The sequence below is a fragment of the Ruditapes philippinarum genome, unplaced genomic scaffold, assembly GCF_026571515.1.
Source record: "Ruditapes philippinarum isolate M1 unplaced genomic scaffold, ASM2657151v2 ctg940_1_1_1_1, whole genome shotgun sequence".
In the NCBI taxonomy this organism is placed as follows: Eukaryota; Metazoa; Mollusca; class Bivalvia; order Venerida; family Veneridae; genus Ruditapes; species Ruditapes philippinarum.
The window spans coordinates 201,692-229,664 of record NW_026866687.1 but is presented as its reverse complement, the minus strand read 5'-3'; the positions used below and the strand labels follow the sequence as shown (position 1 = coordinate 229,664).

The window sequence follows — 27,973 nt, the reverse complement described above, 5'->3', positions numbered from 1 at the left end:
ATTCAATTAACGAATTTAAAACGAAAATAGCGTCGACGGTACTTGCACCGTGACGAAAACCGAACTGAGCATCCGAAGATATGTTAAATTGACTTGACCAATTTTCAACACGCTTTGTTAAAACACTAGTAAACAATTTTCCGAAGTTGCTATTAAGTGTTATTCCTCTGTAGTTATTGGGAGCATTTTTGTCCCCCTTTTTATAAATTGGGACGATATAACCATATGACCAGGCTTTAGGAAAAAGACCTGAATCAAATATCTTATTAAAACAGTCGGTTAGATGTCCTGCAAGTATGTCTGCAGTTTCTATAAAATACTCATTAAGTAAATTATCAACAGGACATGAGGATTTATTACGATTCATACGACTTATTGCTTCACGAACTTCTTCTGTGGTAATTGGGATATTCAAAGACTCAAACGTGGGATTATTTACGTTAAAATCAATTATTATTTACAAAGTTATCGATTTCTTCAATCTGTGTCGCATGTAAATCGTTAAACATATTTGAAAAGTACTCATGAAATTCTGCTGGCGTAATATTGGCTTGTATTATCCTTTTTATTTTGTTTAAAATGTTTCCAGAAGTCCCGGGGTTTCTTATGTCGTAAATCACTTAATTCTTGAGACTTACGTAACTTAAATGCCCTTTTCTTTTCTCTTATCAATGATTTATACTTGCATTTAGCATTACATAGTAAATCCCTGTTCGATTGCGTTTTATTAAGATTAAAGGAAACTGAGAGCCTGTTGATACTCTTGTCGCGAAACTCTGCATTCATTATCATACCATTCTTTGTTACAATTGCTATAAACATTACAATTCGAATAATGCTTAAAATATGGATCAGCAGTATTTTGAATAAGCGCAGAAAAAGAATCAACCATTTGATCAATATTATCATTAGTAATATTATCAGTGTTTATTTTGGACAAAATTTCATTAAATTGCGGTAGCTTAGCGATAACATCATTTCTAAATGCAGATTTATGCGCAGCATTCCACTTATAGTGTACCGTTGTTTCAAAATTGATATCACAGTTTTGCTCGGTTTGATTACTGTTTACTTTTAGTGAGAACGTTATCGGCGCGTGATCGCTATATAGAGAAAAATATATTTTGTCGTGAAATTTTAATTCATTTTATAATGTACGAAATTCAATATATTGTATAAAATTTTGTCGACATTTAATTAAGTAAAAACACTGCTGACCAATTTAATGTTAATTCAAATTGATTTAAGCCGTAAAACTCTCTTATTCTATATGGTCAGCAAATTTAACGCTCTTTACATTCAGGCGAGAAAATGCTGACCAGTTAAAACATATATAGTAGAATCTGCTGACCAGTTAGATATATAGGGGGAACTGCTGACCAGTTAGATATATAGAGAAAAAATATATTTGCCGGTGAAAATTGTAATTCAATTTTATTATGTATGCAAATTCAATTTATTTTATAAAATTATGTCGACATTTAATTAAGTAAAAAAAACACTGCTGACCAATTTAATGTTATTTCAAATTGATTTAAAGCTGTAAAACTCTTCTTATTCTATATATGGTTAAGCAAATTTAACGCCTCTTTACATTAAGGCGAGAAAATGCCTGACCAGTTAAACATATACACATGTAGTAGAATCTGCTGACCAGTTAGATATATAGGGAAACTGCTGACCAGTTAGAAATATAGAAAAAAATATATTTTGTCGTGAAATTTAATTCATTTTATAAATGTACGAAATTCAATATATTGTATAAAAAATTTTGTCGACATTTAATTAAGTTAAAACACTGCTGACTTATTTAATATTAATTCAAATTTGCAATTATTGCTTTTGAAAAATACATTTTTTTTCCGTTACAGAGATTTTTCTATTGAAATATCACTAACAAGAGATTTTCATAAACTTCATAACATCCATAATTTCTTTATAAAACATTAATTCAAATTTTTGCATATCTTTAGAGGTATATAAAAAGCTGTTTAAATATATCCTTTTTAAAATCACGGATTTATATTAACATGTAGTAATGTAAATCCGTGTTAAAATGTATGATACTATGGTACTTTAAATGTATATATTAATTTAGTTTAATAAACATAGTCATATAAATGCAAAAAATTAAAAATATTATTAAAAGAATAAAAGTAATTTCCCATCTTTTTATTACCCCCTACGGCGTGTTTATATAACTTCACACCTTCAATGTTTCCCTTCTTTGTGGTAACTGGTCAGCATTTTCCGAATAATCCTTCTTTATTTAACTTGGTCAGCAGTTTCCTATATATTCTATATCGTCAGCTAATTCGTCAGCAGTTTAGTGCGACCCCTTCCATGATCGCACCGTTTGTCGGTGAGTTAGTAAATTCTGACCAAGCAACCGGTAGACGCACGACAATGCGATACGATATTTATTCCAAATGTCGCTTTTCGCATTGTCGAGTGTCGCTTCGCGTTGTCGAGTATCGCTTTGCGTTGTCGAGTGTCGCTTCGCATTGTCGAGTGTCGCTTCGCAATGTTGAGCGTCGCGGTGTAAAAATCATAAAAATAAGCGAGACATTTACTCGACATTTTAAAAATGTCGCTTCGCGATGTCGAGTGTCACTTCGCATTGTCGAGCGTCGTATCGCATTGTCGCGTTGTCGTTTCGCATTGTCGAGTGTCGTGGTATGCACTTCTACCAACCTCGACACTCGACAATGCGAAGTGACAATGCGACAACGCGAAGTGACATCGCGACAAACGCGAAGTGACATCGCGACAACGCGAAGCGACGCTCGACAATGCGAAGCAACACTCGACAAACGCGAAGCGACATTTCTTAAATGTTTTACCCGCGACATTTCTAGGTGACAGTGCGACATATCGTTTGACACTGTCGAGCCGTCGCTTCGCATTGTCGCATATCGCTTCGCGTTGTCGAGCGTCGCTTCGCATTGTCGCGATGTCACTTCGCATTGTCGTGTGTCTACCCTTAGACGCGACGGGACGACATTTCTAAATGGCACGATAAGGACACCGTAGTTATCAACCCTCAGTGTCTCTCAAGAAGGCTGCTGTCATTGAATATGAAACTGTAGTCCTCTTGCACGCACGCGCACAATTTTATGTTCAATAATGACATAATTATCACAATCAAAGCTATATATCGAAGATATATAAACTCAAGAAAGAAATTCAATAACTGTGCCCAAGCCAAAAAAATGATTCCCAGAAATTCCGAAAATTACTTCAGAAAGACGGTACGGTAAGATCTACTGTATACACAGCAAAACGCTTAAAAATATATCTAGTCGTCGTAGTATTTAATACAAATCTATATCATTGTCTACATTTCCAGATAAATCTTTAGAGCAATTTGCAACAAAGGGAGAAGACTGGGAAAAGATTGGGGGCATTTAAAGCTAAATTAGCGATTCAGAACCGTTCTAAATCATGAAAAACTAGCACTTAACGTCATTCTCACAAAATAAAATACAAATATCATTTGTCAATATAAACAACAACAAAACATCATTGTCTCATCGTCATTTTGTGTTATCTTGTTTTCTTAGTTAATCAGAGGGTTAAACTAAGTAACATATTTGTTTACATTTCACAATTGTGCGTTACTAAGAAAGGGCGAAGACAACAAGATTTAAAACACCGAATTTTCGGCATAGGTATTAAATACGTTAATACTTGGTTACTGCTCGCCAGTATAGGATAAGGGCCCTTAAAATCAATATTGTCCTTCGGTTTTTTGAATTCCCCAATAATTGCATAAAATTTTTTTATCCAAAAAAAACCCCCTACAAATTATACATTACCCACCGATTAAAAAAAAGTGCCAAAAAACCTTAAACCAGTTTTCTTTGACCAAAAATGTCTTTAAATTTTTAAAATTTTTTGTGTTCTTTTTTTGGGGAAGGGATGAAGTAACAGGAATAAAATGTTTTTATAAACATTCGGAAAATTAGTTTACAGCTTTTTCCCTACCCCCTAGGTTTTTTCTGACGAGAATTTAAAACCCTCTTTTTTTAATTCCCCGGACATATAACATTTGCCCCGGAATTAATACCCAATTTAACCCCAGGGATCTTTGGGCCCAAAGCCCCCCCCAAGTTTCCCCCAAACCTTAGCTTAGCTTTTTCAGATTAGAAAGAAAAATAAACTCGCCATATTATAAAAGAAGATTTTGCCTTTAGCAAAATTTAAGGATCTAGTCTTACCTTTTTTCGTGTATATATTGGGCAATGGATTTTACAAACACTATTTTTTGTCACAAACTATATTTTTATCCGTCATGTTGTTTATGCAATCATTATACGAAGTCATAAATGATAACGTTAGATTACAAAAATAATTTAGAAATTTACGAAACGTCATTTTTCAATTATTATAGTTCTACTTTTGGCTAACTCATCGAAGAACTTTATTCATAATAGACAGATAAAGATTAATATGATATGCCAAGATTTAACTTTTAACTGTACGTCGGATGGATTTAACATAAGGTTCTATATACTTACGGTTCTCACAACACGTTCCATAGAATGTATTACTGCATATGCAAAAATTATCCCTATTCATGTAGCCACTGTTATAGCAAAATGTATTACAAGATCGATAATCATAACTAGACTTTTGATAATTGTCCATGTTTAATCCGCAATCCCCTAAACAAGCAGACAAGTCACTTGCTAAGCTTGATTTACAGCAATAAGGTCTAAATCGCCATTGTCTCCCACCACCACAAGTCATACTACATTGTGACCATGATTCCCAGGGTGAAAAGTTACATATTCCAGGATCCCCCGCGCATCTTGCTCCGACATCAGTTGGTGTAAACTCAATAAGGATAAATGCAATGAAGAGAATAAAGAATACCATATTCATTTTAGCACAAATCAAATACACATGTTAACCAGTCGTGCATACATTGGCAACTGAATGTATTTGTGATTGTACTTAAACCGACGTGTTCTGTACATGGACGATAGCAAGACCAAACAGGCTTAGCTTGAGATAAACATTGTTTAGTGTGTTTTGTATGGAAGTTTATTTATACACAAATTGATTTGTTCTGTCTGTTAAATGCGTCATGCTTGATTGCAAATGTAATCATAAATTCATCAAAGTTAACTAATGTTTAACATTATATGAGGGCTTCCGAACATTGACAACTGCGTTTAAACTCAAAGTACTCAAATGACTTAATCTTATTTACCGTTACTTAATTTGCTTTTGCAAAGTAAACATGCAGAAAACCAACATAATAGCTTTTAATTTGATTATACAGAACAAATTATACGACTACCAATGTTATGCTAACCGCACTCTTACGTCATTATAGTGTTATTTGACATTTTTAAACTATTCAAAGTATTACAGTAAATGACAATACGATTCTTAGCACTGTTGGAGTCGTACGCATTAATAAAAATAATTTTTTATGGAAGAGCATGAGAATGATCTGAAATTCTGCACACATGTTTTGGTTCGTTCCTTTATCAGACTGTTTTACAAATCATCAACTGGTTAATAAAACAAAAATCAGTGTCCCATGACATGGTTTGACTGAGTGGCTAGAATCTTTTTCAAGAACAGTTTTAAATGTATTTGCATTCATGTGTATTTGGTTGTATGTAACTCATATTCAATAGTAAGCAAGTTACACAAATAACATTATTAAGCATTCAGCAAAGCAATAAGCATCCACCATTTTAGATATTACATTCTAAATAACATGCATGTAATTTGTGATTTAGCATAACATGAGGTACAAGATTTAAAAGAAAAACGTTTTTGCAAAATTTAAGTAAGACTTAGTTTATGTAAAATTTTTCTTAAAATAAAATTTTTGTGTGTGTGTAGACTTTTAAAAAAAAAAAGTGTTTGCTTTAAATATATATGTAAAAACATGAATGTACAACAATTTCATTTCTTATTGATTTGCTTCTTGAAAGAAATTGTGTATATTTTATTGGAATTGATTCATTCAAAAGGCCAATAATACCTTCAGAGTCAGGCTATAAGGGAAAATGAATCCGCTCATATGTTATCGAACGATGTTTGTAAATAACTGTTTTACTTGATGTGTTGCGCATTGAAATATTTTTGTACGCTTTCTCTCTTTTGCAAATAAATAAAATGTATATACGTGTAGAAATAATGCCCTATATCATGCACAATTTCTAAAGCTCCACAAAATATGCAAATATCTGACGTTGCCTTATAAATGAAAAAAAAATGTTTTAAAATTCCTTTAGATGTGTTTGTAGGGTGTATAAAACATTCTAAGACAGAAAACATAATAAAAATACAAAATATTATTTTATATTATTATCTCTTTGAAGTTAAGAACCTGAATTTCCAGTTAAAGTAAACATCCTTATGTTTTTGGATAAAACTAATTCAGTGTCACTTAAGCGTATATTTAATTTGCAATTCTTTATAAAATGTAAATAAATTTGACAAATATTTCATTGACTTCCTTTTTAGGTCTTGATTTATGCCTCCCCACTGATATTAGTCTTTAAACATACACAGAAGGAAATCAACATAACTATAACTAAAATAAGATTTTTTTTTTTATTTTAGGACAAAAAGAACTTAATATTCAACAGTATAAAAGAAATTTATGAAATTATTATTTTGAAGAACAACACCAATAAAGAAATGTATACCTCCGTATCCGGCAGGGTAGTACGGATCATTGCATTGTGTACATTTGATATTGTCGGGGTTCCTCCGCACATCTGCTGACCAGGTTTACAGTGAGCGATATATATATATATATATATATATATATATATATATATATATATATATATATTATATATAATATATATATATATATATTATTATATATATATATATATATTATATATATATATATATATATATGTCTATATATATATATGTCTGCAATCTAAACAAAAATAACCAAATGAAGAATGCACCTCATGAGATGTTAGCGCTTGTCTGAAAGGGCAAATACAATCAATAACCAATTTCAAAATATTAAAGGTTTGAAAATGAGCGTATTTCTAAAAGGTTTTGATTTTCAAAAATATGTCCTTGGTCTTGTCATGACTAAAAGTATGCCGTTATATATATTGTTACCTAAGTACATTCTTTTGAAATCATTCTTATAAATATTCAATTTTGACAATAACTAAGTTACAAATTGGCAACACTATTTTTGATTGTTTTTAGGATAATGCCCTTTGTTTTATAACTGCGTGGTGCCAAAATCATCAAGTGTCCCCACTTTCATTTGATATCATGATTTTATCATTCAATTAATACGCAGTATAAGGAGCAAAACTTTGTCAAACTGGAACTCCGCGAGTCGGAGTGAACAATATAGTTTAGGAGAAATGGCCAGGACAAAGATGAAATTTGAAAATCAACAAAGGGCAATTTAGAAAAATAAGAAATGCAGAGCAGCAGTTTCTGTGCACTGCACTTCTTATCAATAAGATCTATCATCCTATTAAGTTCAAGTCTAAAGCTTTTATAATTTATGAGAAATGGCCCGGACAAAAATAAAGTATGAAAATTAATAAATGGCAATAACTCAAAAAATTAGAAATGCAGAGTACCAGTTCTTAGGCACTGCACTTCTTCTTAATGAGATCTATCATCCTATGAAGTTTCATGTCCATAGCTTTTATACTTTATGAGAAATGGCCCGGACAAAAATAAAGAATGAAAATTAACAAAGGGCAATAACTCAAAGATAAGAAATGCAGAGTACCAGTTATTGTGCACTGCACTTCTTCTTAAAGAGATCTATCACCCTATGAAGTTTCAAGTCCATAGCTTTTATACTTTAGGAGAAATGGCCCGGACAAAAAAAGTATGAAAATTAACAAAGGGCAATAACTCAAAAAATAAGAAATGCAGAGTACCAGTTCTTGTGCACTGCACTTCTTCTTAATGAGATCTATCATCCTATGAAGTTTCAAGTCCATAGATTTTATACTTTAGGAGAAATGGCCCGGACAAAAATAAAGTATGAAAATTAACAAAGGGCAATAACTCAAAAAATAAGAAATGCAGAGTACCGGTTCTTGGGCACTGCACTTCTTCTTAATGAGATCTATCATCCTATGAAGTTTCATATCCATAGATTTTATACTTTAGGAGAAAGGACCCAGACAAAAAAAGTATAAAAATTAACAAAGGGCAATAACTAAAAAATAAGAAATGCAGAGTACCGGTTCTTGTGCATTGCACTTTTGGTCATTATAAGAAGCATGCATACCAAATTTGAAGTCAATTTGACTTATAATGACTGACTTATGCTCCGGACAAGCTTAAGGGGACGACGCCGATGCCGACAACGACGCCGATGCCGACAACGACGCCGCCGAGAAAAGTAAACCCTATAGGTCGCCTTTTTCAAGGCGACACAATAAAAAGCTTTCAAAATAATGTCTTTTTTTCTAACAACAGTTATCTATCAAGTATTATAAGTTTCATGATGCTTTCTTTTATAGTTCAGAAATTATTCTATTTAACCCTTTCCCCCATGAGCATATTGTGAAAAATGGCCTCCTCTTACAGGTTCAAACTGCTATGAAACTATGAAAAATGCTTCAATACTAAGCAAACTTGGCACAAATGTTGACCATTGCCTTTGTAACAACATGCTTAGTCTTAAATTTCCTGTTACCATGGCAACGAGGGGACATCTCCAAATTGCCAAAAATCACAATTTTGCCTCGATTTTTTCTATCAAAATTTATTTCAAAGTGCTGCAACTTCTCAAGGGATTGAGAGAGAGTCAAAGGCTTTTCAGCGTTGGTTACACGTTACCTTATAATCGACCTGGGGTCATTTTAAGCCTCTCACAAGTCCAAAATTTTCTTGGCGATGAGGGGGACTCCGCCCCCCTTCAAACCCCCCAAACAGAAGGGGGCACATCCCCCTTCTGGCAACCCCCTGATGTATCTTTTGGATGGGGTGCGGCGCCGAAAAAGTGCTCACTTTTTTCAGCAACATTTCTCAAACGAAAACATGTGTTTGGGGCCCAAATAGGATATTTTTTCACTATTTCAGGCCTAAAAAGGGGGGGGGGGTCAAAAGTGCGTTATTTCGCGTATATATGAGGTAAAGGGTTAAAAGGCAATTTTTGCCTAAACAAACGAGCTAAAAGGTATGCTTATTATTTATATTTATTTACATAACATGTATACCATGAAAAAATGTGAAAAATAAAGAGTTTTTAAAGATGCATGTCATTTATAACAAAAAAGAAAAAAGAAAAAACATATACAAATGTACAACAATTTAATGTATTATTCACGTAAAAAGAGTAAAGGTCAAGTTAAGTACACCACTACACATGAAATCAAAATAATGATAAAAAGTAAACTAAATTCAAGATATGCACAATGAACACAGCCATTCATAACGCCACTGTAATAGTTAAAGTGTAAAGACAAGGCTTATAGATGGAAACAACATGACCAAAATTGTTATTGTTTTTTTTCTTATCTCTTATCATCATTCTAAAAACAAATTGTTTTGTATGGAAATGTTTTTTTATTACTTTCACAGCACTCGCCATTTCTCCATGCCGGACAATGATATCTTCCTGAATAATAAGGATGATGGTAGTTGCAATTCTCGTTATAGTCTTCATAAAATCTTTGTCTATATAAAGATAACACGATTCACACACCCGCTTACGAGTTCCTCCTCCACACGGCTTTGAACAACTGCTCCAACTCTTACAATGTGCGTATGTGTTTGCTTGACACGTATCTGATTTTTAAAGTTATAAGAAAATAAAATAAAAAAGTGTGAAAAAATCACATTTTAGAATTGAATAGTATGACCTTGATTTTATATAAATTTGTCTAATTAATTTTAAAATGAGTACATTAAAAATATTACTATAGCTATGCAATATTGAATGTTTAATCAATATGTTTTTTAGAAAGTGATTGATAATATTTTCTAATACAAATGATATACCTGAAAGAACTAAGAATGGAAGGAAAATAATTTTTACAGGAAAGGCTAGAGAACAAATGTGCCCGTAATAAAGACATAATTCTTTTCAATATTTTTAAGATCTTCTACTTACCAACAGTCTCAAAATGCACCAATTATACCAAAATTTGCAACAATGGGACCAACATTCTGAATAAAAATTACACATCTTTTTTATATATCATAGGTACTGTATATATATTTGGAATAGTGTTGGGTACATAATTTGCCGTTTTATTTTGATTTGTTTGAACGAAGTTAATCTCATTATTTTTCTCTTCAAGTATAACTAGGCAAATAATATAGATTTTAAAATACATACAATCTATTCAAGGGATTGCTCATGAAAACGATGTAGTCGCATGAGAAATTATAATTTAAAGTGACGACGAAATAACAACAACACTTAAAAAGTTAAAGTTGACGATTAGTTATTTTGTTATTTCTACATTGAAAACGTCGTGTCCGTTATTGTTTTTATGAGCTTGGTTTCGAATCCTAAAAAATAAAGTATTATTTACTATATGAACTTGTACACATACAGCGTAATGAATTATGGATGCACTATATAACTACTAATGTTGCTCAGAAATATTAAATTTAAATAGAAATACAGTAGAACTTCTATGAGTCGAACTTCGATTAGTCGATTTTCTCGATGTGTCGAAGAAAAATGAAAGTCCGGATTTTTCCTCCTATATATTCCTTATAAAAACCTATTTATGAGTCGAGATTTTATATGTCGAATTTTTCGATGTGTCGAAGTTTTTTCGTGGTCCATATAAAGTAAATCTAGTGCAATTTACCACAAATAAGTCGAAGTCGTTCGATGTTTTTGACACCTTCGATCTCGAGATATTTTTCGCACCTTAGTTGGCTGCGAAGACGATTTCCAATCAACCTGTGTGACAGGTGTTAATTACACAGCCGTGTGTTCAAACAGCCTTTGTTTGCGATAAAATGTGTGATAAAATGCTTTAATCGTTTCTATTTTAATTGCCGTACTGGTAATTGTAAGTAAAAAGTAAGAACTACTTTCATTTGAAAACGGTCAAAACATCGGTGACCCGGTGTCGCGGGAGAATAACACGCGAAATATTTATTATAAGCTGATTTAGTTATCGCCCTTTCGTATTGTTACGCCTTTTGTAGCTATATTGTATACGTAAATAATTAGCCGTGAAAAAAATTATTTAACATGCTATATTTATCATTGTAAAATGTAAAATATCAGATTAATGATGGAAAAACATGAAACAAGTTTCGTTATAGATGTTATAATTAGAAGTAGTCACGGGTCGACATTTTGTCATGGAATTGAGAACAATTCATGAGTCGAAGTCCCGATGTGTCGAAGTTTTTACGCAAGTCCCTTCAACTTCGACTTACCGAAGTTCTACTGTATATAATGCTTTTATATATAACGTCATAAAGAGAATTCACTGTGAGACTTTACATGCTTTAACAACAAATCCAACTGTTTACCAAAAAGATCATTAACAAGCACTTTTCAGAAATTCGATAATTTGAAAGCATATAAGAAACTGACGATTACTTACTTATATTTTAGAAGTATCATAAAATAAATCTGAATTTATAGTGTAAAGTCGGAATTAAGTGGACAAGTGTTCGATTATGTGCCTGAAATTCGAATGGCGGTAAGATTATTATTAAAACAAATGATGAGCGTTTATCCCAATATTCCATCTGGATTAACGAACATAAGGAAAAGGTTAGGCATGGAGAATTTTGATAATATGTAACGTTCGGGACGTTAAAGGCATCGTTATGCCCTTGTTAAGTGCTCCTTGAAATTTCAAAAGATCTAAACAGTTTTGTTATTTATACACATTGTTATGCTTTTGAATACAATGTGTGAATGTATCACCACCTTCACGTGCGTGTTCATTATTTTATATTAAATTGTTTAAACAAGCTATGGCCAAACTCCGGGAACGTTTTGAATGGCCCTCGTATAATCGCTCCATCAATCGATTGATATAAGATTTATCATAACAAATAATCAATTGGAGATTAAACGATTTTCAAATATTAAATAAAAAACACAGTATAACACTTTGACGAGATTCTAAGGTTTTCCATATATTTTTGTATCGAAAAGTAGCAAGAAATATAAAGTCTTTCATAGACAGATTGTGAAAAAAACTTCCTGTTAAAAGTTCCTGTTACCAGTATCACAATAAAACGTCAAATCACATAGCTTTAGTCCTGAAAAAAAAATATTTTTGTTTTCGTTTTGAAGTTGTTTAAAGTATCATCTTATCCTATGTAGTAAATGTGTTTTATTCAATTTCAGAAAGGCTAAAATTGATTCTTGTCTGTGCTCTCTGTGAGAGAAAAAGTTAAGATATAAAAGAAATCTAAGAACACTTTTATGCCTCGGAATAGATAACACTTCAACGCAGCGAGAAAAATCATTTGTGTATGCGTTTTTGAATATACATGAACATCGTACAGTAATTAACATGTTTTTCATGCTTTACATAATTATAGAAAGAGAACCGAAGGTATGTTGCTTTGTAATAGCAAAAATTCTGAAATCTGCTTTCAACTGTAGTCCGGATTTTTCGACTTTGATACTGGTGCCAGAGTTGTAAGATTTAGGTCATTACAATAAAAATATAAACATTTTAGGTACGATTTTGCCTTCCATACATCCGTTTGATGTAATCTTACCCTTTTTTATCATGGCGTAGATCGGATAATGCAAGAAAATGAAATAGCTTGCAACTGATGTCCGCTCCTATACGAACAACTTCCAAGATTAAGTACTTGATAAAACGGCTTATATACTGAAGAAGATCAAACATTCTGTGGCAATTTTAAATGATTGTACATAGACTGGAGCATATCCCAAAGAAATTGGTACAGAAATAAAATACTGAAAATGCCGAAAATGACGTCAAGGTTACGTGGTACTGTTACTCTGTTAAACAAAAAAAAATATTTTATAATAATCATTTATATCTTACTTGCCTTCTTTTTTAAACTGGACATAAGAAAAATACGATTATGATTTCGATTGTCTTTCTCGTGCATTGAAAGTGACCATTTTAGTTCACCCGATCTTTAGAGAGTATTGTTTACAAAAATAAAAAAATTGAATTGAAAGTATTGTATTGTATTGAAAATATAAATGTATATACCTTAATATTAGTAGCTTTAAATGACAAATTACAATACATATTCTATATTAATGGTGGATAGGTAAAATTGACCACCCTGAAACAAAAGTAAAATTACAAGCTTTGAAATGTTTGATGTCCGTAGCTTAAAATAATTATTACTATCAACTTAGCTTGTAAAATGAATTGAAGTGTGTCTTTGAATTAAGCAATAGTGATTTGATGTATAAAGAAATTAGTTTATTGTTTATACCTGTGAAAATAATTATCAATGTAGTTCCTTTTGTTATAATGTAAACTGACCATTAGACAATATAACTTGTCTTTCCATAGATACAGTATTATATGGCGAAGTCAAATTCATCGACCCAGGCTTTGGCATATCCGGCTTTAAAGTACACGTGTATATAATCATACCAGATGAAGCAGTTGAATGAAAATATTTTCAATCGTTTGATGGATTCATGTATTTCATAGACAATGATTCTTCCTCGCATTCACATCATTTCCTTTGTGGCGATTATAACTCACATACCTCAAATTTGCTTATGATTATATGACACATGTAGATATTTTACCTAATGATTATATTATTGATAATGAGTCACCCAGAATATCAAAAGAGCGAGTCATGTTAATAATAATGGATTAGCTTTACTTGATTTGTGTAAACAGACAGGGTTACGAATACTAAATGGTAGATAAGGAAACACTTTAAATATTGGTAATTATACTTTTGTAAATAACCGGGGTGCTAGTGATTATGTATAATGTAAACAAAATCCTTTTAAACAATCATGTTAAAAAATTTCATGTACATGAACCAAATATTTTACCTGATCACTGTCTTATTGAGTTGATTTTATGTTTGATAAAAATATAAATGTGCCTTTGTGTATTAATGAAATATATCAGATAACGTTAAAATGAAATATACGTGGAGCAACGATTTATGTACAGAGTTTGTTCATCGTTTGAAATGTACTGACGAGAAAGAAAAGACTAATGGGTTAAAAGATGATATTTTATTATGCAATGAAGGCAATAACATAAATGATTGTCTGAATAATTTTGAAAATATTATAGATGATGTAGCATCACCTCTGTTTAAGAAAAATATAATAGCTATGGATACTTTAAACAATGAGCATAGTGTTAAGAATGATTGCCCTTGGTATAACAATGAGTGTGTCGAAAAAAAGACATTCATTGTTAAGACTTTTAAATTGTTATCGTTATAACCCTTGTGACGAAAATAAAATCAATTTGGTAAATGTAGATCAGAATATAAACAATTATTACGTACATATAGATTTAATATGATTAGCAGAAAACGTCAAAGTTTGAAAACAATAGATTGAAGAATGCTCGTTTATATTGGAACATGTTAAAAGAGTCTGCAGGGCTTAAACCGGCAGATATTCCATTATCAAAATTTGAACATTATTTCATTGCCTGTAAATAACCTAGAGAATAGATGTTTTGTTCCCGATAATGATATTTTTTAATTTAATAGTAGATATAGAGATGAAGAATTTAAAGTTATGTTTCAGGAGTTAATGTAATAATTTCAGAATACGAGATAAAACAAGCAATCAATCACATAAAACTTAATTGATCGACAGGCCCAGATTTGTTGTTTAATAATTTTTTTATATCAAGAACTTTGTACCGCTATTATGTGTTTTATTGAATAAGATATTTGAAACTGGATATTTTCATGATAGATGATCAGAAAGATATGTCATTCCTTTAGATAAAAAGGTAGTGTTAATGAAGTAAAAAATACAGAGGAATCACATTGTTAAGCAGTCTTGGTAAATAATTTTCAAGCGTAATTAATGCAAGGTTAAAAATTGGTCTGAGAAATATAATGTCTACATTGAAGCTCAGGCTGGATTTAGATCAAATATGAGTACTACAGATAATGTTTGTGTTTTAAATGGTTTAATATCGCATTTTATTAATCAAGGAAAACAACTTTTTTGTCTATTTGTTGACTACAGTAGAGCATTTGATTACGTTGGGAGTGAAAATCTTTGGTACTAGCTTTTTCAGTTAGTGTTAAGAGGGAAAATTTTATAGATGTTTTTCAATCTATGTACAAATGCGTACAATCAAAAGTCAAGTATTTGAATAATTTAAGTAATGAATTAACATGTACACTAGGGGTAAGCCAAGGTGAATGTGTTCACCTTTTCTTTTTTTTATGTCCTTAAATAACTTAGAAGAGACATCTTTTAATAAGTGGTGTTGAAAGAATAGATGTAAATATGTTTACATTTTCTTGTTATTATATGCTGACGATATCGTATATTTTCAGCAGAAGAACTACAACACAATATTTGTCTCTTGTATAATTATTGCAGTACATGGAAGTTAAAATACAATGTATCTTAAACGAAAGTTATGATTTTTAAAAGAGGTGCTAGACTTTCAAGTGACCTTCAATTCTATAATGATGGTAATTTGATTGAAATTGTTAATACATTTACATATCTCGGTATTGTCTTAACTTGTTGTGGATCCATTACAAAAGCACAATGTTAGATGGGCAAGCACAGAAAGCTATCTTTTAACTTGATAAATATTTATATAAATTTACGTATATTAAACCAAAACATAACCTTAATCTTTGTGATACATTAATTACACCTTTATTAAACTACGGTAGTGAAAAAGTGGGTTTTACTGTTAGCCAAACAATAAAACGGGTACACTTACAATTTTGTAAAAAGATTTTAGGAGTTAATCTAGAAATGTGTCCATAGGACATGGGTGCCCCAACAAACCACTGTTCTGTCAATCTTATGACTCTAGGTCAAATATTTTTGGACTACATATGCCATAAGTTGAAAACTAAGAATCTTTTACTAATTAAAGGGCAAGAACTTTACAAATACAGAATACATGTATATCAACAAGCAAACCCCAAGGTGCATAAGTACACATGCTGACCAACATTCTTGTAAACTTCCAGGCTTTAAGTCTAATACTTTTTGAGCTATGCATAAACAAGTTGAAAATTGCAAATTTGTACTACTGTAAGTCAATGGCAATAACTGAAAACAATCCACATGCAAAGTCTCAGGTACATAGCTTCACAGTGATGTTGATCATTATTCCTGTAATTTAGTGATGTTGATCATTATTCCTGTAAAATTGGTTGATTCTAAGTCAAGCACTCAAGGAACAAATAACACAACATAATGAAACGCTTTTTACTAAGTCAAGCGAATTAACTCTACAAATACTGGATAAATCCACAAGCAAAACCCAAGGTGCCCAACTACATATGATGAGCAACCTTCCCATAACGTTAAATGACTCTATGTCAAATCCTTTTTGAGTTACATGTGACACAAGTTGAAAATTGCAAAAACATTTCTAAGTCAAGGGCAATAACTCTAAAAATACTAATTAAATCAAGACGAAAATACCTAGGTGCACAACTTCACATACTGATCAACATTCCTGTAAAGTTTCATGACTCTATGTTAAATCTTTTTTGAGTTACATGCGACACAAGTTGAAAATTGCAAAAATAATCTAAGTCAAGGGCAATAACTCTAAAAATACTAATTAAATCCAGACGAAAATACCCAGGTGCACAACTTCACATACTGATCAACATTCCTGTAAAGTTTCATGACTCTAGATCAAATCCTTTTTGAGTTACATGCGACACAAGTTGAAAATTGCACAATTTTACTAAGTCAAGGGCAATAACTCTAAAAATACTATATAAATTCAAACGGAAATACCAGGTGCACAACTACACATACTGATCAACATTCCTGTAAAGTTTCATGACTCTAGGTCAAATCCTTTTTGCATTACATGCGACACAAGTTGAAAATTGCAAAATTTTACTAAATCAAGGACAATAACTCTAAAAATACTATATAAATCCTAACGAAAATACCCAGGTGCAAAAAAAAACCTAGGTGCACAACTACACATGCTGATCAACATTCCTGTAAAGTTTCATGACTCTAGGTCAAATACTTTTTGAGTTATGTGCGACACAAGTTGAAAATTTCAAATTTTTACTAAGTCAAGGGCAATAACTCTAAAAATACTGAATAAATCCACACATGACTCTAGGTCAAATATATTTTGAGTTATGTGCGACACAAACGAGAACGGACGGACGGACGTAAGGACGGACGGTCAAGGGTAAAACTAAATGCCCGCCACTAAAGTAGGGGTACGAAAACTACATAAAATGGTTTTATTTATGGAGAACCTTGGTAGAATATCTTTTCTTTTATAAACATCTTTTCAATATTAAAATTTTTGATGAATATTTGATAAATAAGCGAACTTTTAAAAATATGTGTAAAACTAAGCGCCAATTCTATGAAAATAAGATGCGCGATGAACTTATCAACAACCGAAATGATGCAAGTTTTTTCTTGAGTTGTATTAAAAATGTTACGGGAAATGTAAAACGAAATGAACACATGGGTTTCCTACTTAAGCGAGCTATTTTCTGAAAACAATCAAGTTTTAAATAATCAAGATATTTTCAACAATCTTTATGATAGAATAGATGACACATATCTTGATTGTGACGTCACAGACGACGAAATCATGATAAGTGTTAATTCCTTGAAAAATAATTGCGCAACAGGAGTGGATGGAATATGCATAGAAATATTCAAAAGTAATATATATTTAACAATACCATACTTGAATAAATTATTCAACAATATACTACATACGGGACATTTCCCACCTACCTGGGCAGAAAGCATTGTTACCCCAGTACACAAGAAAGGAAATAAATCCGATCCGAATAATTACAGGGCAATTTCTGTAGGAAAAAGCTTGAGTAAAATTTTTATGAAAATCCTCGCAAATCGTTTGACCAAGTGGGCCGAATTGAATAACATTATAGATGAATGCCAAGCCGGTTTTAGGAGTAATTATTCCACTATTGATAACATATTTAATCTTCAATTTATAGTACAAAAATATATTAGTAAATCAAGAGGACGATTATATGTGTTTTACGTTGACTTTCTTAAGGCCTTTGACAATTGTGTACATTTCAAAATATGGGAAAGCTTAGAACGGAAGGGAATACCCCCTGAAGGCAGATTTCTAACGTTATTCCGGAATATTTATTCTCAACTTCGGTCATGTGTTAAAGTATCAGGACCTACGATGAACGGGTTGACTGATTTCTTTGAGTGCGCCAAATGAACAAAACAAGGTTGTGTGACGTCATCAATCATTTTTAACCTATACATAAATGACCTTGTGAAATACTTAAATAATAAATGTCACAAGAGCGATCAGTAATCACATGTGTCGCCTCATAATGGCCAATTTCATGTTGGGACAAATTTTGTGACAGACAGACAGACAGACGGACGGTGCACAACTAGACTAAGTACTGATCATGTAAAGTTTGGATAAAATTGCACCAGTAGCTTATGAGGAGTAGTCCGGACAAGCTTTTGCGTATCTGGCAACTCACAGAAAAAAACACCTTTTTATCAAAGGGCCATAACTCAGCCAAAAATCATTCAACCGGAAAACCCGTGCAATATGCGCAAGGACTTGAGCTACAGATCAATCCTGTAAAGTTTCATTGAAATTGCATAAGTGGTATAAGAGAACTAGTCCGGACAAACTTTAAAAATAAAAATTATTAAAGGGCCATAACTCTGACAAAAATCATTGAACCGTAAAATGCTGACAATATGCACAACTAGACTTGGTACTGATCATTCCTGTAAAGTTTGGATGAAATTGCACCAGTAGTTTATGAGGAGTAGTCCGGACAAGCTATTGTGTATCTGGCAACACACAGAAAAAACACCTTTTTATCAAAGGGCCATAACTCGGCCAAAAATCATTCAACCGGAAAACCCTTGCAATATGCGCAAGGACTTGAGCTACAGATCAATCCTGTAAAGTTTCATTGAAATTGCATGAGTGGTATAAGAGAAGTAGTCCGGACAAACTTTAAAATTAAAAATTATTAAAGGGCCATAACTCTGACAAAAATCATTGAACCGGAAAATGCTGACAATATGCACAACTAGACTTGGTACTGATCATTCCTGTAAAGTTTAGATGAAATTGCACCAGTAGTTTATGAGGGGTAGTCCGGACAAGTTTTGTGACGGACGGACGGACAGACGGACAGACAGACAGACAGACAGACGGACAGACAGACGACGGAGAAGTGATCCCTATATGTCGCCACTACTCCGTAGAGGCGACACAAAAATGGAATCACTATCTCACAACATACTGGAGAGCTGTATTGTTTATTATTTGCTGATGATGTCTCCAGTTTTGCCGACACGGCTATAAATCTCAAAAGACAAATAAATGAAATAAATAATTATTGTGTTGAAACTGGGATGTGTATAAACCTTGATAAATCTAAGATAATCGTTTTCAGAAATGGCGGCCCACTGAGAAAATATGAGCATTGGAAGTATAATGAAAATGAAATAGAAGTTGTCAATTGTTACAAATACCTAGGAGCATACTTTACCCCGACACTCTCATGGACTAAAACGAAAGATGTACTAGCCATACAGGCGACCAAGGCTGTTAATGTTATTTATGCTTATCAGAAACATTTTGGTTATTTTAGTGTTAATGATGCTTTCAAACTATTCGATGCTATTGTAAAACCCATATTGACTTACTCATCAGAGATTTGGGGATATAAAACATGTCGACAGATCGAAAATGTGAATATATCATTTTGCAAAAGAATAGCATGTTTAAATCAAAACGTTGCAAGTTTCTTCGCCCTTAGTGAATGCGGACGCCTTGCAATTAGTGTAACATATATGTCTAAATGTGTTAAGTACTGGCTGAAATTTACGGAAATGCCACAATATCAGTTACCAAGACAATGCTATATTATGCTTAGAAACTTAGATGAACAAGGACGAATCACATGGGCAACTCATGTTAAACGCATGTTATTTCAATTAGGCCTTGGTTACGCATAGACAGCGAACGGAGTCGGAAATGTTAATACATTCATGCAAGTATTTAGGACACGAGTCTCAGACTGCTGTAGACAAGAGATAATGTCTGACATTAATTCATCGCCTAAAGCAATTAGTTACAGAATTTATAAAATATCTTTTTCTGACGAATGTTATTTGTCACTGAGTATGCCTTATAAATATAAACGCGCATTAGCAAATTTTAGATGCAGTGGCCATGACTTGAAAATTGAAACAGGAAGGCACTTAAATATTGACAGAGAATTTAGATTTTGTTCATTTTGTCTTAAACGTAATGTGTATGTTGTGGAAAATGAAGTGCATTTTTTGATTGACTGTCAGCTGTACAACGACCTTAGACACAAACACTTAATTTTTTGTAATTGGAATGTGATTCTAAACAGTAATGAACGCTTTAATACTATAATGTCAGAAACAGCGAAAGACAATATTAGAAAATTGGCAAAATTTATCTATGAAGCAAATAGTTTAAGAAAACTTCAAATAACTGAACAAATTTAAACATATATATTGTAATGTTTTTAATTTATTTTTATGTGCCATGAATTTCAGTTACTCCATTTGTTGAAACGACCGTTTCTCTATGTAACCAATTACCTTTATGTTTAAATATTATATCTAAATTAATAGTTACCTCTTCAACACTGATATTAATCATATTGGCATTTGTTCATTATATGTTTAATTAATATTACCTTTATTTCAACTTAAATATTCAATATTACCATTATACTAATTACTTGTAAATATACTCATAACTATGTCTATTATATATAATTATATCTCACTCTTTGTTAAATTGAAATTGAAATTCGGATTGTATTTTGGGCTGAAGGCCTTATATTACTAATAAACTCATTGTCATTGGTGAAAATGTTGTGTAGTAACGAAAACGAATATGTTAGTAGAGTTTATAAATTATTGAAAAGTGATTTTGAAAATAACCCAAATGTAATTAACGGGTGTGCGAAATTAAAACAACTTTTATGTTCTTTAGGATTTTATGATGTCTGGTTACAGCAGAGTGTAGGAAATATTAAAATGTTTTTATCAACTTTAAAACAAAATTTGTCAGGTTTTGGTAAGATTTCGAGTTTCCTCTTATAGGCTACAAATAGTGGCTGGACGTTGTTCCAGACCTACAAGAACTCCTGTAAATGAACGTATGTGTTTAACGTGTAATGTTTTAGAGTTCAATATACTGAATTTAAGAAACAGTTTATTATTAAGAAATACTGAAAACATCCAACTATGGTAAAATTTATTGAATTGTTAACCAATGAATATGATACAAATAGAAACAAAAACATGATGAAAATTTATGTTTTATACAATTTCATGTTTCATGCTTAAAATTATCCATGATACACGTTTTTCATTTCGTTTCGGTAAAGTTGGTAGTTAATGTGGATGTGATTTGTATGTTCTTGTTATACTGTATATAGATATTGTTATCAGGACAACAGGTTGGGGCAAAATAAATTCTTGATAAAAACAAAAAGGTGTTATCATTTCTATAAATTTATTTTGTTTGTATTGGCAATTTATGTCCATGGCTGCTTGAAATATATGTTTTATATGAAATCAAAATACAATGAGGCACAACTGGTAGCCTACAAAAAACAACAAAACAAAGTCTATCAACTGAAAAAACATGAAAACAGCCTGGTGATCAGATACTGCATCATGAAATATAAAAAGTTCCTTGCCCAAATATGCAGGACAGTCTGGTGATAGCAAACATTTTGCTAAACAAAAAACAACAGTGAGGCGCCAAATGTCACTATCAACGGGCAGCCTCCAAAACACAACATATCAAGTTTATCCCCTCAAATCTAAAATTTGACAATTTAGAAAAACACATCACCATGTGTTACTGACAGCCTGGTGTACAGATACTGCCTACTTAATAAAATATCTGTCTCTAAATAAACCATGCCCGTATTCTGCCAAATGGACTTCGGCAGTAGTCCACCGCCACAAAGCGTACGGGCAAAGGGGAATTACATAGCAAGCCATGGACCAACCTCAGAGACATCAGGAAAAGAAACAACATCATTATTATGACAAAATTTATATAGTGCCCCTTGCAAAGTGTGCAGAAAGATGTCATTGCCCAAACTCGACAAATGGACTTGGTCACGGCGAAACAATGCCTGTGATTCTTCAACTATTTCTGGATACTTAATCAAAGCTCCGCCTTTTTTAACTATTTTTGTCGAAATGGAATTATTAATGCGTTTACGAGCTAGTTCCAAAGAGTTGTGATTGCGTTCATAACGCCATTTTAATCTTGGTAAAATTTGTGAAAACACTATAAGAGCAAATGAATATTTTTGAAAAAGCTCATTCAGTAGTGATCTTAGTGAAAACATTAGTTGACCTAATGGAGTTGAACCGACATTGTTACCTCCACAATGAATGACAATTATATCTGGGCTATTATGTTGAACAAGTTCTTCAATGGCTGATAGTGCATTTTCAACCTTCAAAGAAGAAACGCCTTTCCAATTTAGAAAAATTTTATACCTGTTTAAGCCCAGGTGTTGACCAACAGTATTCTTTGCATGTTGCTCAGCATATTTTATTATTGACGAGCCAACTATATACACTTGTAATGGACCTGCAAATTGAAAAAAGATCTCAGCATCGTGTAAAACTAAATACATGTAACTAAATGCGAATATAATTCTGATATGCCGAACTTTTCCACCTTCCAAGATTTTTTATTTGCTCCTCTGAAAAACCTTGTAAATATAAATCAGTTGCAGAACCTATACGAAAAGAGTGTGATTTATAATATTTGATGTTGTAGTTACTGAATTCAAGAACTTTCCTCATAACAAAGTTAAATTGGTATGAAGTAAGGTTTGTTCCATCAAAATGACAGAGAAATTGAGAAGAAATATTAGGTCTAACTGCAAGATACTGCAAAAGAGTAGAGTTAACTGTTGTTCCCTGTCCAGAATGTGGGATGATTAATCTAGTACCTTGACTTAACTGATCAGTTTTGGAGTGCCTAACTTTTATTGAAACTTGCATTTGATTTACCTCAACATCTGACAGTTGGATGACCTTATTTGACTCTCTTGGATTTGATGGAACAAACTCACTGATTCGTAACAATGCAAAATATGCCAAACAAAATGCGGCTTGAAAAAGGATAGCCTCGTAACTTGAAGTACACACAAAATGAAGATTTTTTAACAAAGTAATTAATATTGAATAAGAAATTGGTAATCTGATATCTGTTACCCTGTTGACCTTCATGTAACCTTTTAAGACTTTTCTCACAAGGAAGTGCTGTGTAGGATCAATGAAGTCATTAAGTTTACACTGAAAACTTAAAGCAGATATGTAACTATTGACAGTTTTAAATGAGTAACCCGCCAAAGACATATACGCAATGAATTCTAACACACTTTCGACCGAAGGTGGCCATGCAGGATTTTTGTTTAGCTCTTCTGTGAACTGCTTATATAAAGAAAGCCCATTATTATATGTCTTCAGAGTATTATCAGACATAGATGACATAGCTAATTTATCAATTTCTGTTTGAAAATGTTTAGAAACGAAACCGGGATTTCTTCCGGTGCCAATGACGCTCCAACTGGTAGAACTTTGCCTAGACGATTCCACTGTAAACGAGAGATTGCGTCAGTTATAACATTTTTTGAAGTCGAAATATGCAGAGCTCTGAACTGAATACCGTATCTCAAAGTAAAAAGCACAAGCTGACGTACCAGATTCATGACCTTGTTATTTTTTGATGACCTATTATTTATAATAGCTACTAAGGCATTATTATCAGTTCTGAAAAGAATTTTTTTCCTTTGAAAAAGGTGTCCCCAAACAGAGAGAGCCAACATAATGGGAATAAGCTCTAGATAAGTTATATCCCTTAAAACCTCTGGTGTTAGATCAGATGGCCACTTTAAAAAACACCACTTCCCTTGAAAATAAGCCCCGCATCCACATTCTTTATTGCCACAGGCATCAGTGAATAATTCCAGATTGTCTGAACTGGTCCATTCAAGGTCACTAAAGTAATAAATACCATTAAAATCTTTTAAAAACATAAACCATACTTCCATATCATAGCGCATTCCAGCAGAGACTCTTATGAAATGATGGGGTAAACGTGCTTGGGACATAGCATTATAAAAACGTCTATTGAATGCTCTACCAGAAGGAATGGCTCTGCAGATGAAATTAAGAGAGCCAACTAATGATTGTAACTGCTTAAGTGTAATTTTCTTTTTATCCATAAATGCTTCCAACAGATGTATTAACGCTATAATCTTTTCATGTGGAATTCTAATAATTCCATTTTCTGAATCTATTTCCAAGCCTAGATAAACAATAGTTGTAACCGGACCTACAGTTTTATCTTCATTTAGTGGCACCCCAATATCACCACAAATAAAATCAAAAGTATCAACTATAGCAGATAAGTCGGGTAATGTCATGGCCGCAAACAAAAAATCATCTAAATAATGGTCAATATTAGTGGACTTGGAATAGTTAGCTACTATCCAATGTAAGCAAGTTGAAAACTTTTCAAAGGTTGCACAGCTTAGAGAACATCCTTGTGGCATGGTTTTCTGAATTAAGATCTCCGATGTAAAATCGTTGTAAATACCCAATAGTGGGAAATCAGATGGGTAAACGGGAAGTAAATCGAACGCTGACTTTATATCTTTTTTCATGAGTAGTGCCCCTTTACCAAGACCTTGTACCATTTCTATAACACTGTCAAATTTTGAATATTGCACCGAGGTTAACTCTGGATCTATAAACTCATTTATGCTTAACGATGGAGGGAATGACAAATGAGTGATAAGTCGCCACCCTCCTGATTTTTTTGGTACCAAACCACAAGGATTAATTCTCAAATTGGAAAATGGTGGATGTTCAAATGGACCATAAAGGTGACCCAACATTAGTTCTTTATTTAGCTTTTCTTGAAATATTTCTGGGTACATTATGGCAGATTTTAAATTTTTTAGAAAAAGAGGGATGCGCGGCCCAGTATATCTTAATTTGAAACCATTTTGAAAGCCATTTAAAAGATAATTGGTGATGTCTTGATCTGGATAATCATTTAACCAAAAAGATAACCTCTCAACTTTAATAGGTGTTGAAGCGAGGTCCCATAAGCCTTGGTGTGTTCTGCTGGGCTTTTGCGGCAACTGGCATTCGATTTTGTCGATTTGGCCTGAAATTACTTACATTTTGAGAAGCTTGATTATTATCAGAAAACCTGCATTTGCAAACTGGATGATTCAGTGTACATTTCAAACATTTGTGCTGATAACTACAGTACTGCTTCTGACATAAACCTTTGAAATTATAATCATAGCATGGGCGGCTATCACTAAATACTTGATTATTACCACTAGTGCTAAGAAGCCATAATTCAGTATCAACAACAGCCCAGCTACTGGTTGGATTAACTGCCTTACGCAAACGAAACTGACTGTCATAATAAACCCAGTTTGCATTACGTGCTGCAAGCCTTCTGATTACTGACATATACTTTAAAAGACCCTGAGTTGCCTCAGGGTGTCTCAAAACATATATTGATATAAAAACTATGAAAGCATCTGACCATTTTTCTACATTTGTAATACTTTTAGGCTGTTTTTCCTTAGTGACAATGTTGCCATTCAGGAGTATAAGCATTTTAGCACTTGGTTCAGCTTGATTTTCAGGTAATAAAGCGCTCATTTCAATATACTCATTACTAAAAATTTTATTTTTTGTGCAAGTGGATACATGAAAATGTACATTTTCCACCGTTAGAGGAACAAGAATGTTATGATCAAATGAGTTAGTTGTTAAGTTAACATTTTGTTGTATGTTGTTATAATTATCATCGTTTGAAAAAGAAATATTGTTACTTGTACCGTCTGAAAGCTGTCGCCTTTCTACTGACTGAGGCTGTTCATGCTGAGGCTGTCCATGCTGGTGCATAGGTGGCTGTACATTGAGAAGTTGATGCTGAACAGGTTGCTGTACGTCAACAAGAAAAGGCTGGACAGCAGGTTGCTGCACAATCACAGGAGGCTGAAAGTTTACTGATGTAGGCTGATGTACAAGAGACTGACTGACAGGTGGTTGAACAGGTTGTTGTATGTCAACAAAAAAAGGCTGGACAGCAGGTTGCTGTTCAATCACAGGAGGCTGTACAGGTGGTTGGACATCAGGGGGTGACTGACGTGCCCTACGCTGCAAGACCTGCTGATGCAGGGGCTGGACACCTTGTTGATTATTTTCCCTTAATTCCGACCTAGTCTTCCTTGACCTTGGTTTTGCTTTTGGCATCTACGACAAAGATAATTTTATTAATAAAAAATTTAAAAAGATATTAAATAATCAGTTGACATTAGTAAGGCTGTTCGGGCACTAGGTTCTAATCCCAGATTAGCTGGTAATTTATCAATAAATAAAATACCAGTTTATTTATCTACCTAGATATTCTATATAGAATCTATTATTATTATTATTAGATTCTAGATATTTTTATTTTATTATTTACTATTTAGTTTATTTATTTTATTTTTATTTATTTATTTTTTTATTTATTTATTATTATTATTTTTTAATTATTATTATTATCATTATTATTAGTTGTACTGGAAGTAGATCATCTGATGATGACGACTTCATCGTATCAAATAGATCTAGCTCTATATCTAATTATTAAATTTAAAGTCGTAATTGAAGTCATTAATAAATATTTATTAGTAGGCCGCTAAGGCACCCGTGTTCAGAAACCAACACATCATGGTAGCTGACAATGATTAAAACATGTGTTTTTGTACTAATTAAATAGAATATTCTTCAAGAATTAAGAATTGTAATTATGACGTCATCATCGAGCATGCGATGGCAACGTGACCAAATTCTTTACCGTCTATAAACTTTTTTTGCAATAAACATGACATGTATACAGAGCCAAAATGGACTATTTATAATCAAGTATCAATTGTGCAAAAGAAATACTGTTAATAAGTGAAGAAAATAGTAATTAAAAAAGAAATGCTTCTCTGCAAATGAATTTGCCTTTTTTCTCCACGGTGTTTTCCAGAAAGGAAGATAACTAAATTCCGTACTTCACGTACGGTTCTGTATATACTAAAAGCAACATACCGTTATCCTGAGTGCATGACAAATTGCTTTGTCCAAATAATGTGTACAAACCTTATTATTATTGTAATAAATTCATACAATAATTCCCTTTCTTTTTACAACGAAGATTACAATATATTACTACATGTACCTTAATGTATATATCTACAAATTCTGATTGTAATTCAAGGAGAAAATGTTGTTCTCATGCTACAAGTTTTAACATACATGTATTTACATTCAAGTCATAATATTAATGATGTGAAATAAAATTATTAAGAATGTTAAGCTCAAATAATATTATAATCATGAAAGGAGGCAAGGTCTGATAAAGGGAAAGTCTGTTAAACAAACCAACACATCACCAGGGGTGGGTAGACTGATCTAGAGTCGCACATTAGTAATACAATATTGAAGTTGAAGTTTCTTGTTAGTGTTGCAAAACTTAAATATATCCCAAATGAAAACCAAAACTCCTGCGTACTGTTTTTTTCTCTCTAAATTTTAATGACTCCAGATACTGATTAAAACATAAAAATAAAAGCCTGACCTGCGGGTCTTTGACTTTCCTGTAATAATACAAATTTCTAGATGTTAAATTTTATTTAATTCTTACTGGTCTTACTTATTGAAAATATTAAACTTTATCTTCAGTCTCCTAAGAGTTTACGCTGTTATAGTAAA

General features: G+C 32.5%; 2 protein-coding genes across 6 annotated transcripts in view; both read right to left on the bottom strand.

Annotated features, from left to right (window-relative positions):
- Positions 1-27,973, bottom strand: part of LOC132733351 (uncharacterized) — a 176,372-nt gene that overhangs the window by 31,871 nt on the left and 116,528 nt on the right. The window lies entirely within an intron of this gene.
- On the bottom strand, positions 21,661-26,730 carry LOC132733355 (uncharacterized). Of its 5 annotated transcripts, none has more exons than XR_009626154.1 (3): positions 26,065-26,727; positions 23,207-25,373; positions 22,601-22,778 (listed from the first exon to the last, which is right to left on the bottom strand). XR_009626154.1 is itself a non-coding variant. In XM_060720000.1 (3 exons), exons 1-3 carry the CDS (start codon positions 26,480-26,482, stop codon positions 22,758-22,760), a joined length of 1,026 nt encoding a protein of 341 aa, XP_060575983.1. In that variant the 5' UTR covers positions 26,483-26,728; the 3' UTR covers positions 22,601-22,757. The 5 variants fall into 5 exon arrangements, 4 of the variants coding, with proteins under 4 accessions (XP_060575982.1, XP_060575983.1, XP_060575981.1 ...); XM_060720000.1 differs by having other exon boundaries at positions 23,207-23,793; positions 26,065-26,728; XM_060719999.1 differs by lacking the exon at positions 23,207-25,373 and having other exon boundaries at positions 21,661-22,778; positions 26,065-26,724.

What these genes read in the sequence shown, in the direction of transcription:
- LOC132733355 (XM_060719997.1), bottom strand. Translation starts at nt 26,482, where the DNA reads ATGCCAAAAGCAAAACCAAGGTCAAGGAAGACTAGGTCGGAATTAAGG. An exon ending in AAGGCGACAGCTTTCAGACG is followed by an intron (nt 25,374 to 26,064) that starts GTACAAGTAACA and finishes AAGTAATTTCAG; the next exon opens with GCCAAATCGACAAAATCGAA.